Raw genomic sequence first — 13237 nt, forward strand, 5'->3', positions numbered from 1 at the left:
GGGTATATAGTGGTTGGTATAGTGTAGTGGGTATATAGTGGTTGGTTAGTGTAGTGGGTATATAGTGGTTGGTTAGTGTAGTGGGTATATAGTGGTTGGTATAGTGTAGTGGGTATATAGCGGTTGGTTAGTGTAGTGGGTATATAGTGGTTGGTATAGTGTAGTGGGTATATAGCGGTTGGTTAGTGTAGTGGGTATATAGTGGTTGGTATAGTGTATTGGGTATATAGTGGTTGGTATAGTGTAGTGGGTATATAGTGGTTGGTTAGTGTAGTGGGTATATAGCGGTTGGTATAGTGTAGTGGGTATATAGCGGTTGGTATAGTGTAGTGGGTATATAGTGGTTGGTTAGTGTAGTGGGTATATAGTGGTTGGTATAGTGTAGTGGGTATATAGCGGTTGGTTAGTGTAGTGGGTATATAGTGGTTGGTATAGTGTATTGGGTATATAGTGGTTGGTATAGTGTAGTGGGTATATAGTGGTTGGTTAGTGTAGTGGGTATATAGCGGTTGGTATAGTGTAGTGGGTATATAGCGGTTGGTTAGTGTAGTGGGTATATAGTGGTTGGTATAGTGTATTGGGTATATAGTGGTTGGTATAGTGTAGTGGGTATATAGTGGTTGGTTAGTGTAGTGGGTATATAGCGGTTGGTATAGTGTAGTGGGTATATAGTGGTTGGTATAGTGTAGTGGGTATATAGTGGTTGGTGTAGTGTAGTGGGTATATAGCGGTTGGTGTAGTGTAGTGGGTATATAGTGGTTGGTACAGTGTAGTGGGTATATAGTGGTTGGTGTAGTGTTGTGGGTATATAGTGGTTGGTATAGTGTAGTGGGTATATAGTGGTTGGTATAGTGTAGTGGGTATATAGTGGTTGGTGTAGTGTAGTGGGTATATAGCGGTTGGTGTAGTGTTGTGGGTATATAGTGGTTGGTGTAGTGTAGTGGGTATATAGTGGTTGGTATAGTGTAGTGGGTATATAGTGGTTGGTGTAGTGTAGTGGGTATATAGCGGTTGGTGTAGTGTTGTGGGTATATAGTGGTTGGTGTAGTGTAGTGGGTATATAGTGGTTGGTATAGTGTAGTGGGTATATAGTGGTTGGTTAGTGTAGTGGGTATATAGTGGTTGGTATAGTGTATTGGGTATATAGTGGTTGGTATAGTGTAGTGGGTATATAGCGGTTGGTGTAGTGTAGTGGGTATATAGTGGTTGGTATAGTGTATTGGGTATATAGTGGTTGGTATAGTGTAGTGGGTATATAGTGGTTGGTTAGTGTAGTGGATATATAGTGGTTGGTATAGTGTATTGGGTATATAGTGGTTGGTATAGTGTAGTGGGTATATAGTGGTTGGTTAGTGTAGTGGGTATATAGTGGTTGGTTAGTGTAGTGGGTATATAGTGGTTGGTATAGTGTAGTGGGTATATAGCGGTTGGTTAGTGTAGTGGGTATATAGTGGTTGGTATAGTGTAGTGGATATATAGCGTTTGGTTAGTGTAGTGGGTATATAGTGGTTGGTATAGTGTATTGGGTATATAGTGGTTGGTATAGTGTAGTGGGTATATAGTGGTTGGTTAGTGTAGTGGGTATATAGCGGTTGGTATAGTGTAGTGGGTATATAGTGGTTGGTTAGTGTAGTGGGTATATAGTGGTTGGTATAGTGTATTGGGTATATAGTGGTTGGTATAGTGTAGTGGGTATATAGCGGTTGGTTAGTGTAGTGGGTATATAGTGGTTGGTATAGTGTAGTGGGTATATAGTGGTTGGTTAGTGTAGTGGGTATATAGTGGTTGGTGTAGTGTAGTGGGTATATAGCGGTTGGTGTAGTGTAGTGGGTATATAGTGGTTGGTATAGTGTAGTGGGTATATAGCGGTTGGTTAGTGTAGTGGGTATATAGTGGTTGGTATAGTGTAGTGGGTATATAGCGGTTGGTTAGTGTAGTGGGTAACATCTCTGCCTTCTATGCTGTAGACTGGGCTTCAGTGCCCCCACCCCTACACTATACCAATACGCGTCCTTGGGCCAGACTCCTAACACCACCTTGGCCTCCCCGTGTAAAATGACCAAATTTTTACATTTTACATTTTTTAAAGAAATATGTTCTGTATTTCTGTATGTTCTGTCATTAGACCAATGAGCTAAACTCACTGTAACACTTAGCAGGAAAACACAGATACAAAGTTCTGAACACTGTATTTATTTATTTTGCATTTATTTGCTATTTTTTGAAGTAATAAATTAAAGTTTATTTTTATTTCATTTTTGCTTTTCATTAATTTTTTCATCCTGTATTTTTATTATGTGGCAGTAATTCACTACCGTGTTCCTCTTCTTTACATTTACATTTATGGCATTTGGCTGACACTCTTATCCAGAGCGACTTACAATCTGATCATTTTACACAGGTAGGCCAAGGTGGTGTTAGGAGTCTTGCCCAAGGACCCTTATTGGTGTAGTGTAGGGTGTTTTACCCAGGTGGGGGATTGAACCCCAGTCTACAAGGCAGAGGTGTTACCCACTACACTAACCAACCACTTTACAACATGTAATCATAGCATTGTTATAAAAATTGTCCGGTGAATATAAAATTAGGAAATAAAAGAAGGTTTCATTTATTTATTTACATTTAACATTTATTTATTTTCATTCCTGATAATGTCACATTTCTTTATGCCATTATACATTGAGTTCAACTCTCTATAACATTGTAATGCACCTGCATGTTATCATCAACAACACCTACATACTAAAAAATTAATATTAAAAATATTTAAACAGATACAATTAAAATTTTACATTTTTTCTTTTTTTTTTTTTATTTGACAATAATTTACTACCATATTACACTTCTTTATAACTTGTCATTATACCATTATAATAAAATGGTCTAGGTAATGTAAAGGTGTGTGTAGGTAAATCAGTTCCTTCATGAATTAACGTTTATTTATCTCCTTTCATTACTATTTATTATATAAACACCTACATACATCAAAAACATTTGTTCAAATAGAGTTAACATTGTATTTGTTTGTTGGTTAATTATTTTAGTCATCAAATAAAATTTCTTTGATGATATATAAGTAAAGCCCCCAAAAACACCCACTAAAAAAATCACTAAAAATGTAAACTCTCTAAAATTTTAACTCTCTGAACACAAAGTTAGTCAATTAAATTAAGTACTTATTTTCATTTATTACTATTTTTATTATTATATTAATGCCTACATGCATCAACAATATTTATTCAAATATCGTTAGCATTGTATTTGTTTGTTGGTTGGTTCATTACTTTAGTTATCAAATAAAATGCATTTATTTATTCTTTTTTTAAATGATATGTAAGTAAAGCTCCAATAACTCCCACTAAAAAAATGACTAAAAATGTAAACTCTCTAAAATTTTAAACTCTCTGAACACAAAGTTAATCGATTCATTACATTAAGTACTTATTTTCATTTAATGCTTCTTATGAATCTTATGAAAAGTCACCAATTCATACGTGATATATGATACATAAACAACCATCATCTTCATCATAATGTAATCATATTACATCACGTCACGTGTCTTATTAATATTTCAAACGTTGTGGTTATATCTTCCAAACAAAAGCTTTATTGGTTTGTTTATTAATTTAGATTAATCAATCACTTAATTAAACTTATTTTTAAATGTTTTACCAATACATACAATATAATACCTAAACGATAATTAGCGTCATCATATAATTATTATATAATATCCCAATCCTGTCACATTTCTTAATAGCATGTCATTGTAAATTCAGTCGATCTCTATAATAGTTATCATCATCATCATCATCAACACTTGCATTAATATCTGGGAAAACGCCTTTGGAAGGTTATTTTCATTGCTGTGAAATAAACACTGCCCTACATCATCTCCATTTGGATTGAAGCAAGGCTGAGTGAATGCATTATGGCTTGGGAATGAAGGGGTGGGATGCGTTTATGATTGATGTGACGAGCCGACCAATGGGAGGCCGCGCTGCCGGGGGTGGGCGGGGCTTCGAGGAGGGGAGGTTGGCGCATTCTGCTCGGTGTTGACCATATTGTAGGAGCTGGGATCGGAGAGGGTCGGGCTGAGGAGCGACTCGTCTACAGATTTCCTTCCTCTCCGCTCCGCATTCCTGTGTTCCGAGCACGATTCCCCCAATTCCGAGCCAGCAGCGCCACATCTGCGCCTCCGTCACTGCAAGCGCGCAGCTGGAGGGGCTCAGCGCGACCACCCTGCTCCGCTTCTGAGGGGTATTTTTGGGGCATTTCTTCTGGAAGCCATACAAAGGGAGCCCGGCTGGATTCTCTGAGCATAAAGGACGTGGATGCGTCGCACGGTGTGCTGCGTCCAGACCTGTCTGACCAGGTGGAGACGTCCAGGACACGGAGCGGAGGAGGAGAAGCAGGGTGTGAAGCTCTTGCTCTGGAGGAAACGCTGTGGGTTTTGCCCCCTCAGCACCGGCCACGCCAGCCCACCAGCCTGAAGGGGTCCGTTTAGAGGGGATTTACTGGGAGATCTCCAGCTCTTTTGGACCAGAAGATCCCAGCAGCGGTGGACGTGCCGTGGGGCTCGACGTGGAAAAGTTGGTGAACTTTTCTTGGTCTTTTTTTGAGACCCGCTTCCTTCCATTTGTTGCCCAAAAGGAGAAACAAAGTAGCCCAGTTAGTGCTGGATTGGTGAACTTTGGTGGACTCCTTGCTCCAGGCGCCGTGCTCTTGCTCCTGGATGCGGCTTTCGGAGCGGTCCATGGCTGCAAGGCCCAGCTGACGGTACTCCAGCGCCAAATCTCCATTTTCGGTCCTTCCTTTCTTCATTTTCTGGGACGAATTCATCTACAGAGCTCACCGACACCCCGCCAGCCATGCAGCTCGCCTGGAGGAATGTAGCTCCGCTGTGGATTCTCCTCCTGGACTATCTGCTGGGATCAGTGGCTGAAGAAGGTAAAGCTGGTCTCCCTGGTTTTTCCCAGCCGTGCGTTTGAGTATTTGGGTGTTTTCCTTCTCCGGCATTCCTGATTCGGCTCCATAGCGAACTGCCAGGCCCCGCACGAGGGTAAAATGGGTGGGTTGGTGCAGGAAAGCGCTAAAATGGGGGGGAACTCCAGGAGCAGGATTGGGAAACACACTGCTCGGGCTATTGTACTCCACTACCTGTTTGCTTCTGCCGCTGCTGCAGGGAATGATTTGTTGTTTTAGCCGTTTAAACTCAATAAGCTGCTGTGGAGTCCATGGAAATCCAGACAGGACCCCGTTTAGACCGACGGGACACATTATGGTGGATCTGAGCACCATTAAGTCATTTTAATGGAGAAGTTATGAAAATGCGAAAAAGGCCAATGGAAAGGGCTCCAAAAAGGGTTCTTTGTGCAGACACCACTTTTGTTACCCTTAAGTACCATTTGATGGTTGGTTCTTCAGGGATATGCGAGTGTAAAGAGCCTATTTAAAGTTTAAAGAACCTTCACGTTTCGGCAGATCTCTAGGAAGAACCCATAGATTTGGTATTCTTGGCTGCACTTCATATGAAAGTTCTCTAAGTCTATAAATGTTGTAAAAGAACCGTGCACCAAAAGGGTTTTATGGTTGTGATGTTAGCGTGAAGAACCTTTGTTGAAGTTTAAAGAACCTTCGCATAACGGCAGATCTCTAGGAAGAACCCATATATTTGGTATTCATGGCTTTACTTCACGTTAAATATCTGTAAAACTATAAAAAGCTGAAAAGAACCGTCCACCAAAATGTTTTTTAGGGATATGTGAGTGTGAAGAACCTTTTCCGAAGTTTAAAGAACCTTCACATTATGGCAGATCTCTAGGAAGAACCCATAGATTTGGTATTCATGGCTTCACTTCATATGAAAGTTTTCTAAATCTTTAAATATCGTAAAAAAAACGTCCACCAAAAGGGTTTTAAGGTTGTGTGAGCGTGAAGAACCTTTGTTGAAGTTTAAAGAACCTTTGCATAATGGCAGATTTCTAGGAAGAACCTGAAATATTTGGTATTCATGGATTTTACTTCACATGAAAGTTCTTTAAACCTTTTTTAAAATCTTGCATCTCCAAAGAACCATCAACCAAAAGGATCTTTAAGGATGTGTGAGTGTGCAGAACCTTTTCATCATTCAAAGAACCTCCACATAATGTAATAATTCTAGGAAGAACTCGTACATTGGTACTAATGGTTTTGCATTGTGGGGAAAGTACTTGAATCCTTTAAAAATGTTACATCTCCGAAGAACCACCCACCAAAAGTATGTGCGAGTTTGTAGAACCTATTTGAAGTTTGAAGAACAGTCAAATAATGGCAAATCTCTAGGAAGAACCCATAGATTTGGTATTCATGGCTTTACTTCATATGAAAGTTCTTTAAACTTTTTAAAATCTCACATCTCCAAAGAACCATCCACCAAAAGATTCCCTGAGGATGTGTGAGTGTGAAGAACCTTTTCAATGTTCAGAGAACCTCCACGTAGTGTAAATGTTCTCGGAAGAACACTTAGATTGGTATTAATGGTTTTGCATTGTGTGAAAGTACCTTACAAGCTTTTTTGGTTCGGCATTTTATTCTAAGATGGATTGTTTGTGATGTACAACCATTAAAAAGTTGGTTCTATATAGACCCATAAATGCTCAGAGAACCATTTGCAGGCTTAAATGGTTCTTTGCATGGTAAAATAACACCAAAATATATATAGCACCGAAAAGGGTTCTTCTATTGTAGCTTTACATCGTAACTAAAGCAGAACTCTTTTTGGTGCTATATAGGACTATTTACAGAAAGGTTCCATGTAGATGTCAATCTTCCACAATCAGAGGAACCATTTCACCATGCAAAGAACTATTTCAGCATGCAAAGAGAACCCCCGTCTTTACTAAAGAACCCTCGAAGAACCGCTTTTAAGAGTGTATGTGAGGAACCCGTTTGCTGGAAATTGTTCTGAAATCATGCGAATAGTTTTACAGGGAGGTTCACTGTTCCGTTTGCATAAACAGAGCCGATTGAGGTTCTTTTAGACGTCACAGCTGGGCTGTAATTTTGGTCGTGTAGTGTTTAGATAAAGGAGCTTGTGTCCAGTCCTGAATGAACACCTTACTGTGTGGAATTAGATCCCACTGTGGTAATTTGCATCCAGCTGGACATAAATGGACACCAGGAGTGAATTCACGCTAGAATTTTTGCCTCGTTGAGATGGAAACAAGTACATCCGTCAACCGCAGGAACCGGTGGCTTTGGAAAAGATGCTAAGGCCCAGTTTTCCAAATGAAAATATTTGGTTGACGAAGTAATCCGGAGCCACACTTAAGCTCCCAGGAGCCTGTGCTCCACCGATAAGCAACAAAACTCGGTGGGCAAGTGTGTTTCTGTCCCGAAATTAGGTTGGGGGTCATTCTTTAGCGGCCCTTTCACAGTTGCTGCCCGCTAAACCCGAGATTAAAGTAATTAGAATGGGCTTAAGGTTTTGTGGCCAGAGTTGCAGAGTGTTAATCTGTTTAACCGCAGTGGACGACGGTGCTCACTTCGGGTTCTGACTGTACGAGGGATCCAAAGCTGATTACTCGGAGCCTACAAGTGGCGGCTTAGTCGGTCAGGAAATAATAATCCACAGCAATCAGTGTTTATTTTATATATTTTATATGTTTTTAAATATTAGCCTCGTTCCAATCTAATCTAGCCGCGCTATTCCTGACACTTTGCCAGAGTTAAATAAATACTCCCGAGTTAGTTTTTCATGAAGCTTTAGAGAGAGAGAGATGCAAGTTTATCCTCAGGGCTGCAGCATTTGGTCTGTTAATGTGTTGTAATGATTTATTGATTCCGTTTGAACGCCAAGAGCGTTATTGATTTAATCTCGGATACTATTGGCTTTAATCTCCAGTGGGTTTTTTTTCCTCTTCTTTTGTTACGTCTGAAGATCACGCTTAAATTACAGCGGAGCACAAAGAGCAGCTGAGGGCAGGGAACGTGGTGTGGATGGCTGGAGAATTAGCATTTCAGGCGGCTAATAGCGGACGCTAACGTTTATAGATAACAGTGAGTCATTCAGTGTCAGAAACCACACAATCCAGACTGTTAGAGATGCTAAACACCTTCACCCTCAATGAGGCGAGTTCACAGCCACGGCTTAGCTTAGCGCACCATGCTAACTGCTTACCGTGAGCTTCCGTTACTAGTTAGCCACACTAGCCTTGTAGCCCCAGTGCTAAAGCTAAATGCCTTGGACCGGGCCGTGTTGGGATCGTTTTAGTGAGCTGTGGGTATTTGTTTCCATCTGAACGACAAAAGCAGCGCTGATTTTACCTCAGATATCAGTGATTTTCGTCTCCAGTGAAGTGTTTTTCCTCAAAAATGACTCTTAAATCACAGTGGAGCACGAGGAAACCGCATAATCCAGTCTAGAGATACCAAATAACTTGCGTTACGCTCTTTGAAGCAAGCGTGCAGTGATTTAGGCACGCGGTTAGCACCATGCTAACTGCTAACTGTGCGCTTCCTTCACTAGTTAGCCACACTAGCCGTGTAGCCCCAGTGCTAAAGCTAAATGTCTTGGACTGGGCCGTGTTTAGTGAGCTGTTGCTAGTCGTTTCCATCTGAGTGACTGAAGCAGTATTGATTATTGATTTTCATCTCCAGCGAGGTGTTTTTTTCTTGCCTTTTGTTCCGTCTGAAGATTAAAATTACAGTGGAGCACGAAGAGCAACTGAGGGCCGGAAGCGAAGTGTGAATGGCTGGAGAACAAGCTAATTTCCGGATATGATAGCGGACGCTAATGTTTATAGATAACAGTCATTCAGTGTCCGAAGCCACACAATCCAGTCTAGAGACACTGAGCACCTTCACACGCTTTGAAGGACCATGTTTGAAGGACCTTGCTAACTAAGTTTCTGTTACTTTTTAGCCAGCTATTAGCCTCGTAGCTCCAGTGCTAAAACCAGGGATCGTTCCAAACATCGGATGTCTTGGTTTGGGCTGCAGTTGGTTGCTAATTGTTTCCATTTGAAAGACAAAAGCATTATTGATTTTATCTCGGATGTTATTGATTTCTATCTCCAGCGAAGCGTTTTCCTCTCCGTTTGTTAGGGTTAGCTTTAAAACGACTCTGCCAGTGCCGAATGCTAATGTGTATAGATAATAGTGTGTCAGAAGCCATATAACCCATACAGAAATGTGATCAGTGGCAATATATGGATTTCAAATATGACATATATTAGCGTTTATGAACTTCCCTTATTTCCCAACTAATTTTTTGTCATATACGGACACAAATGGGTCACATACAGCGCTGTGTGAAAGTCTTAGCCACCCAAGACACGTTTTCAAAATCTGTTTATTTGTGTAGTTTGTGTTTATTTGCTGAGAAAAGTGTTAATATTTGAATATACAAAATATATAGAATATGAGTTAATAATGATATATTTACACATATATAATAAACAGTGATTTTTAAAAATCACTAAAAATAAAAATTTGCTTAGATGCCTAAAACTTTCCCACAGTGCTGTATGCCAACTTATTTGGAGTTTCATATATAGGAGATATATTTCAGCCACATCTCAACATGTGTAACGTCTCTTATATGATAGCAAACATGATATATGGATGGAATGCATTACTGAAACACTTTCTTTCAGTGTTTGTATCTGACATATATTAGACGCGTCAGGACGATCCATTTATTATGTGCACGTGTCCGATATTCGATGCCAAGACATACACTCACCGGCCACTTTATTAGGTATAATTGCTTGTTAACACAAATAGCTGATCAGCCAATCAAACGGCTGCAGCTCACTGCATTTAGGCATGTAGAGGTGGTCTAGACGACTTGCTGAAGTGCAGGCCGAGCATCAGAACGGGGAAGAAAGGGGATTTAAGGGTCTTTGAACGTGGCGTGGTTGTTGGTGCCAGACGGGCTGGTCTGAGTATTTCAGAAACTGCTGATCTGCTGGGATTTTCACACACAACCATCTCTAGGGTTCACAGAGAACGGTCAGAGAAAGAGGAAATATCCAGTGAGCGGTCAGTTATGTGGATGAAAAAGCCTTGTTGATGTGAGAGGTCAGAGGAGAATGGGCAGACTGGTTCCAGATGATAGAAAGGCAGCAGGAACTCAAATAACCAACCAGAATCTCTGAGGAACGTTTCCAACACCTTGTTGAAAGTCTGCCCCGAAGAATTAAAGCAGTTCTGAAGGCAAATGGGGGTCCAGCCTTTTATTAGATACCTAATAAAGTGGCTACACATAAACACTACACACGTGGCCAGATATTTTGAAATATATGCCTGACCCTTTACGATGTACGCGGAATACGAGGACAGAAAAAGCCGTCAAGTCAAAACTCAGGCTGCCAATAGCGAATGCTAATGTTTGTATGTAACAGTGAGTCAGAAAGCGCATAATCAGGCCTATTAGAGACACTGACCGCACCCCCACATGCCTTGAGGCGAGTGTACAGCGTTTTTGGGCATTGCTGTTGGCTTCCAGGACTGCCTCGTAGAGCTCCAGTGCAAAAGCAACCTTTGGGGATCTTTGGCTTTGTAAGCTGCGAAGTCAGGGGCTGTAGACCGGTCAGTGCAGCGGCCTTTGCCAGCCTTAAAAACGCTAAACGCACGGTTAACTCCGGTCCAGCCGTGTTGAGTGGTGTTCTCAGCGTGAGGATTAGCTAAAGGTGACCTTTCAGGTGTGAACCCAAATTTGTCACAGTCCTCACCTGTTTGGAGCCGTATCGCTCGGCCGCAGGCCCACCAATCGATGGGGGCGGATTGTCCGGATTAGTTCTGCTCTGCACGGTGCAGTGGACGCACCTGCTACCCCGCATCCGGAATCAATTAACCAGCCTGTGTGACACGGACACGTTGGTAATGCTGGCACTGGATCGAATTAATGAGGTATTGACTGATCTGTTTTTGTCATTAGCTGATGAATCCTCTTTGGGGGGTGGGGGGTTGGGGGGGGGGGGTAGCAAAGTTTCGGTGTTTCACAAAAAGCCACAAAAGTTTTCTTTCCTTTGAAACTTAAAGCGTTAATCGTTGATTTGATTGGTAAAAAGCTCATTTTAATGCCCTGGTTCTTCATCGCTATTGTCATTTTATTTGAGGGTTCCGCGGCGAAGCCGTCGTGTTTAGAACCATGACGACTCGGAGAACATTCGACGGTTCTCTGCGTGGTTAAGTGGTTCTTATCTATGATGGTAAATGCTTGTATTTGGTTAGGAGCTTTAAAACATGCCTTTACATCCACAGTAAAAAGGGTTTTTCGAGCTGTTCTGTGTTGCTATGTTGGGGCAGAGAAATATGACAATATTTAATGTGATAAATTACATCACAATACGCCACCGTTTGTTTTTCTGAGCATATTGTGGGCGTCGTCAGTAATACAAACACATCCCAACTGCATGCCTGACTGCAAAGAGGGCCTGCTTTATCGTATCTAGTCCAGTGCAGTGCTTGAAAAGTATAATAATAATTCACTGTATTTATAGTTTTTTCATCATATTTATTTAACATTTAACGTTACTGGGTGCTGTCCAGTTTATCAGATGTTTGTATCCTGACGGGTCGTTAAGTTGAAAATACTCTATACTGTAATATCTACAAATATACTGTGTAATATCTGTGTAATGCCACAGTTGCACAGGTATATGGGGGTCGTTCTCCGATTGGAGTGGGAATTCAGGTGGACGCATCTTTAAAAATCCATTTCTTTCATCCTAAAACCGAACAATCTTAATGTTCGTTAACATGTCATGTCATCAGATATGCAGAAAGGAGAGCTTAATCCCGAGCATCTTTTACAGTCACTGGTGTTGTATGAATGTGGTGTAGCGCCAGTGACGGCGACTCCAGTGACGGCGACTCCAGTGACGGCGACTCCAGTGACGTTCTGGTTAAAACTGAGGATTCTGTAAACTGGCTGACTCGTTGGCTGATCGGGTGACCTCATGTATTTAAAATCAGTAATAAAAATGGTATTTACGGCATTATTTTGACCATTTTAATCACCCAGCCTTTAAAGCACAAACACCAGTGACGCAAAGAAGTTATGAGCTGCCTGATGAACAGGATTAATAAACGAATGAAATATAGTGAACAAACCTCGAGACGCTTCCTCTCTGATGAGCCTCGACCCAAAGAAGCAGTTTAAAGGAGCTGAAAATACTGGGTTAAAATGTAAAATAAGAGTCCTGATAAGAGTCACTAGTGACCAAAATCTCTGTGTGAATTTTTACAATATTTTTAAGTGTAGTAAAATGCTAAAACTAAGCATGAATCTGTTTTTATATAAATTCCTCAGTTCAACCTCGAAAAGAAAAATCAGAGAAACCATGAGGGGAAGGTCTTATTTAAGCTTAGGTCAGCTGTGTGAATGTACATACTGACTTGGAGCTGAACCTGATAGTTTAAGCGTCTTTTTAAGCCCTGCAGCCTTTGTGACATGGTTTCCCCTCCAGATGGAGAATGACCCGTATATATCGCTGCTGTCGGAACAAAACCTTGCATCTCTATTTTTTTTGTCATTTTTCAGTTTTTGACATGATTTGAAAACGCCTGTTGTTCCTTACATTGTGTGTAAATTTCATGATGAATGAACTAAAACAAACGGCCCAAAATGACTCGGAAAGACGTCTGGTTCCATTGACTGACATTAAAAGTGGAGCAGGTTTTTTCCTTCTCCTGTAAAGTTACTATTTCGGAGATACGAGGTTTTCTTTCCACAACAGCGATAATATACTTAAGCTTCTACTTTCACATTTGAGTTTCATTCTGTATCGACACTTTTTTATTTTATTTTTATCAAATTCCGGTATTAAAACGGCTCCTCCTCTGCTCATGCTGGTGTGGCGTGGATTGAAATCAGAGAATCTGCGCTTTCAGTGATAAATAGCTGGTATAATGTTACAGTGCTTTTTGTTGTGGCCGGGGGAACCGAGACTTCTAAAGGGTTTAAGAGTGGTTAGAGTTTTTAATCTGGCTTTAAATCTCGGCGGTTCATTTGCTTTAATGCGGCGCGTCCCCCCGCGGAGCGGAGATGCCATGCCGTACTGTAGGCCGCGGGGGGTCTGGCAGGTTTTGTAATGATTAATTTGGTGAAGTCAGAAACAGCAGCCGCGGGGGGCAGATTGGATTGTGGCCCGAAGCGGCTCAGAGAGTTTTTGGGGTGAGATTAAACCCAAGGCAGATCCGTCAGGATCACCTTACCCCTCTCTAATTCCCCATTGTGGCCCGA

General features: G+C 41.3%; 1 protein-coding gene across 2 annotated transcripts in view; it reads left to right on the forward strand.

Annotated features, from left to right (window-relative positions):
* Nucleotides 1-4080: 4080 nt before the first annotated feature.
* LOC108414382 (ephrin type-B receptor 4a) overlaps nucleotides 4081-13237 on the forward strand; it is a 77564-nt gene continuing 68407 nt past the window's right edge. For both annotated transcript variants that reach the window (XM_037533265.1, XM_037533266.1), the window contains exon 1: nucleotides 4081-4953. In XM_037533265.1, the coding sequence (XP_037389162.1) occupies nucleotides 4875-4953 (79 nt within the window). In that variant the 5' untranslated portion in view covers nucleotides 4081-4874. The remainder of the gene's footprint in view (nucleotides 4954-13237) is intronic.

Source organism: Pygocentrus nattereri, chromosome 23 (assembly GCF_015220715.1).
Source record: "Pygocentrus nattereri isolate fPygNat1 chromosome 23, fPygNat1.pri, whole genome shotgun sequence".
In the NCBI taxonomy this organism is placed as follows: domain Eukaryota; kingdom Metazoa; phylum Chordata; class Actinopteri; order Characiformes; family Serrasalmidae; genus Pygocentrus; species Pygocentrus nattereri.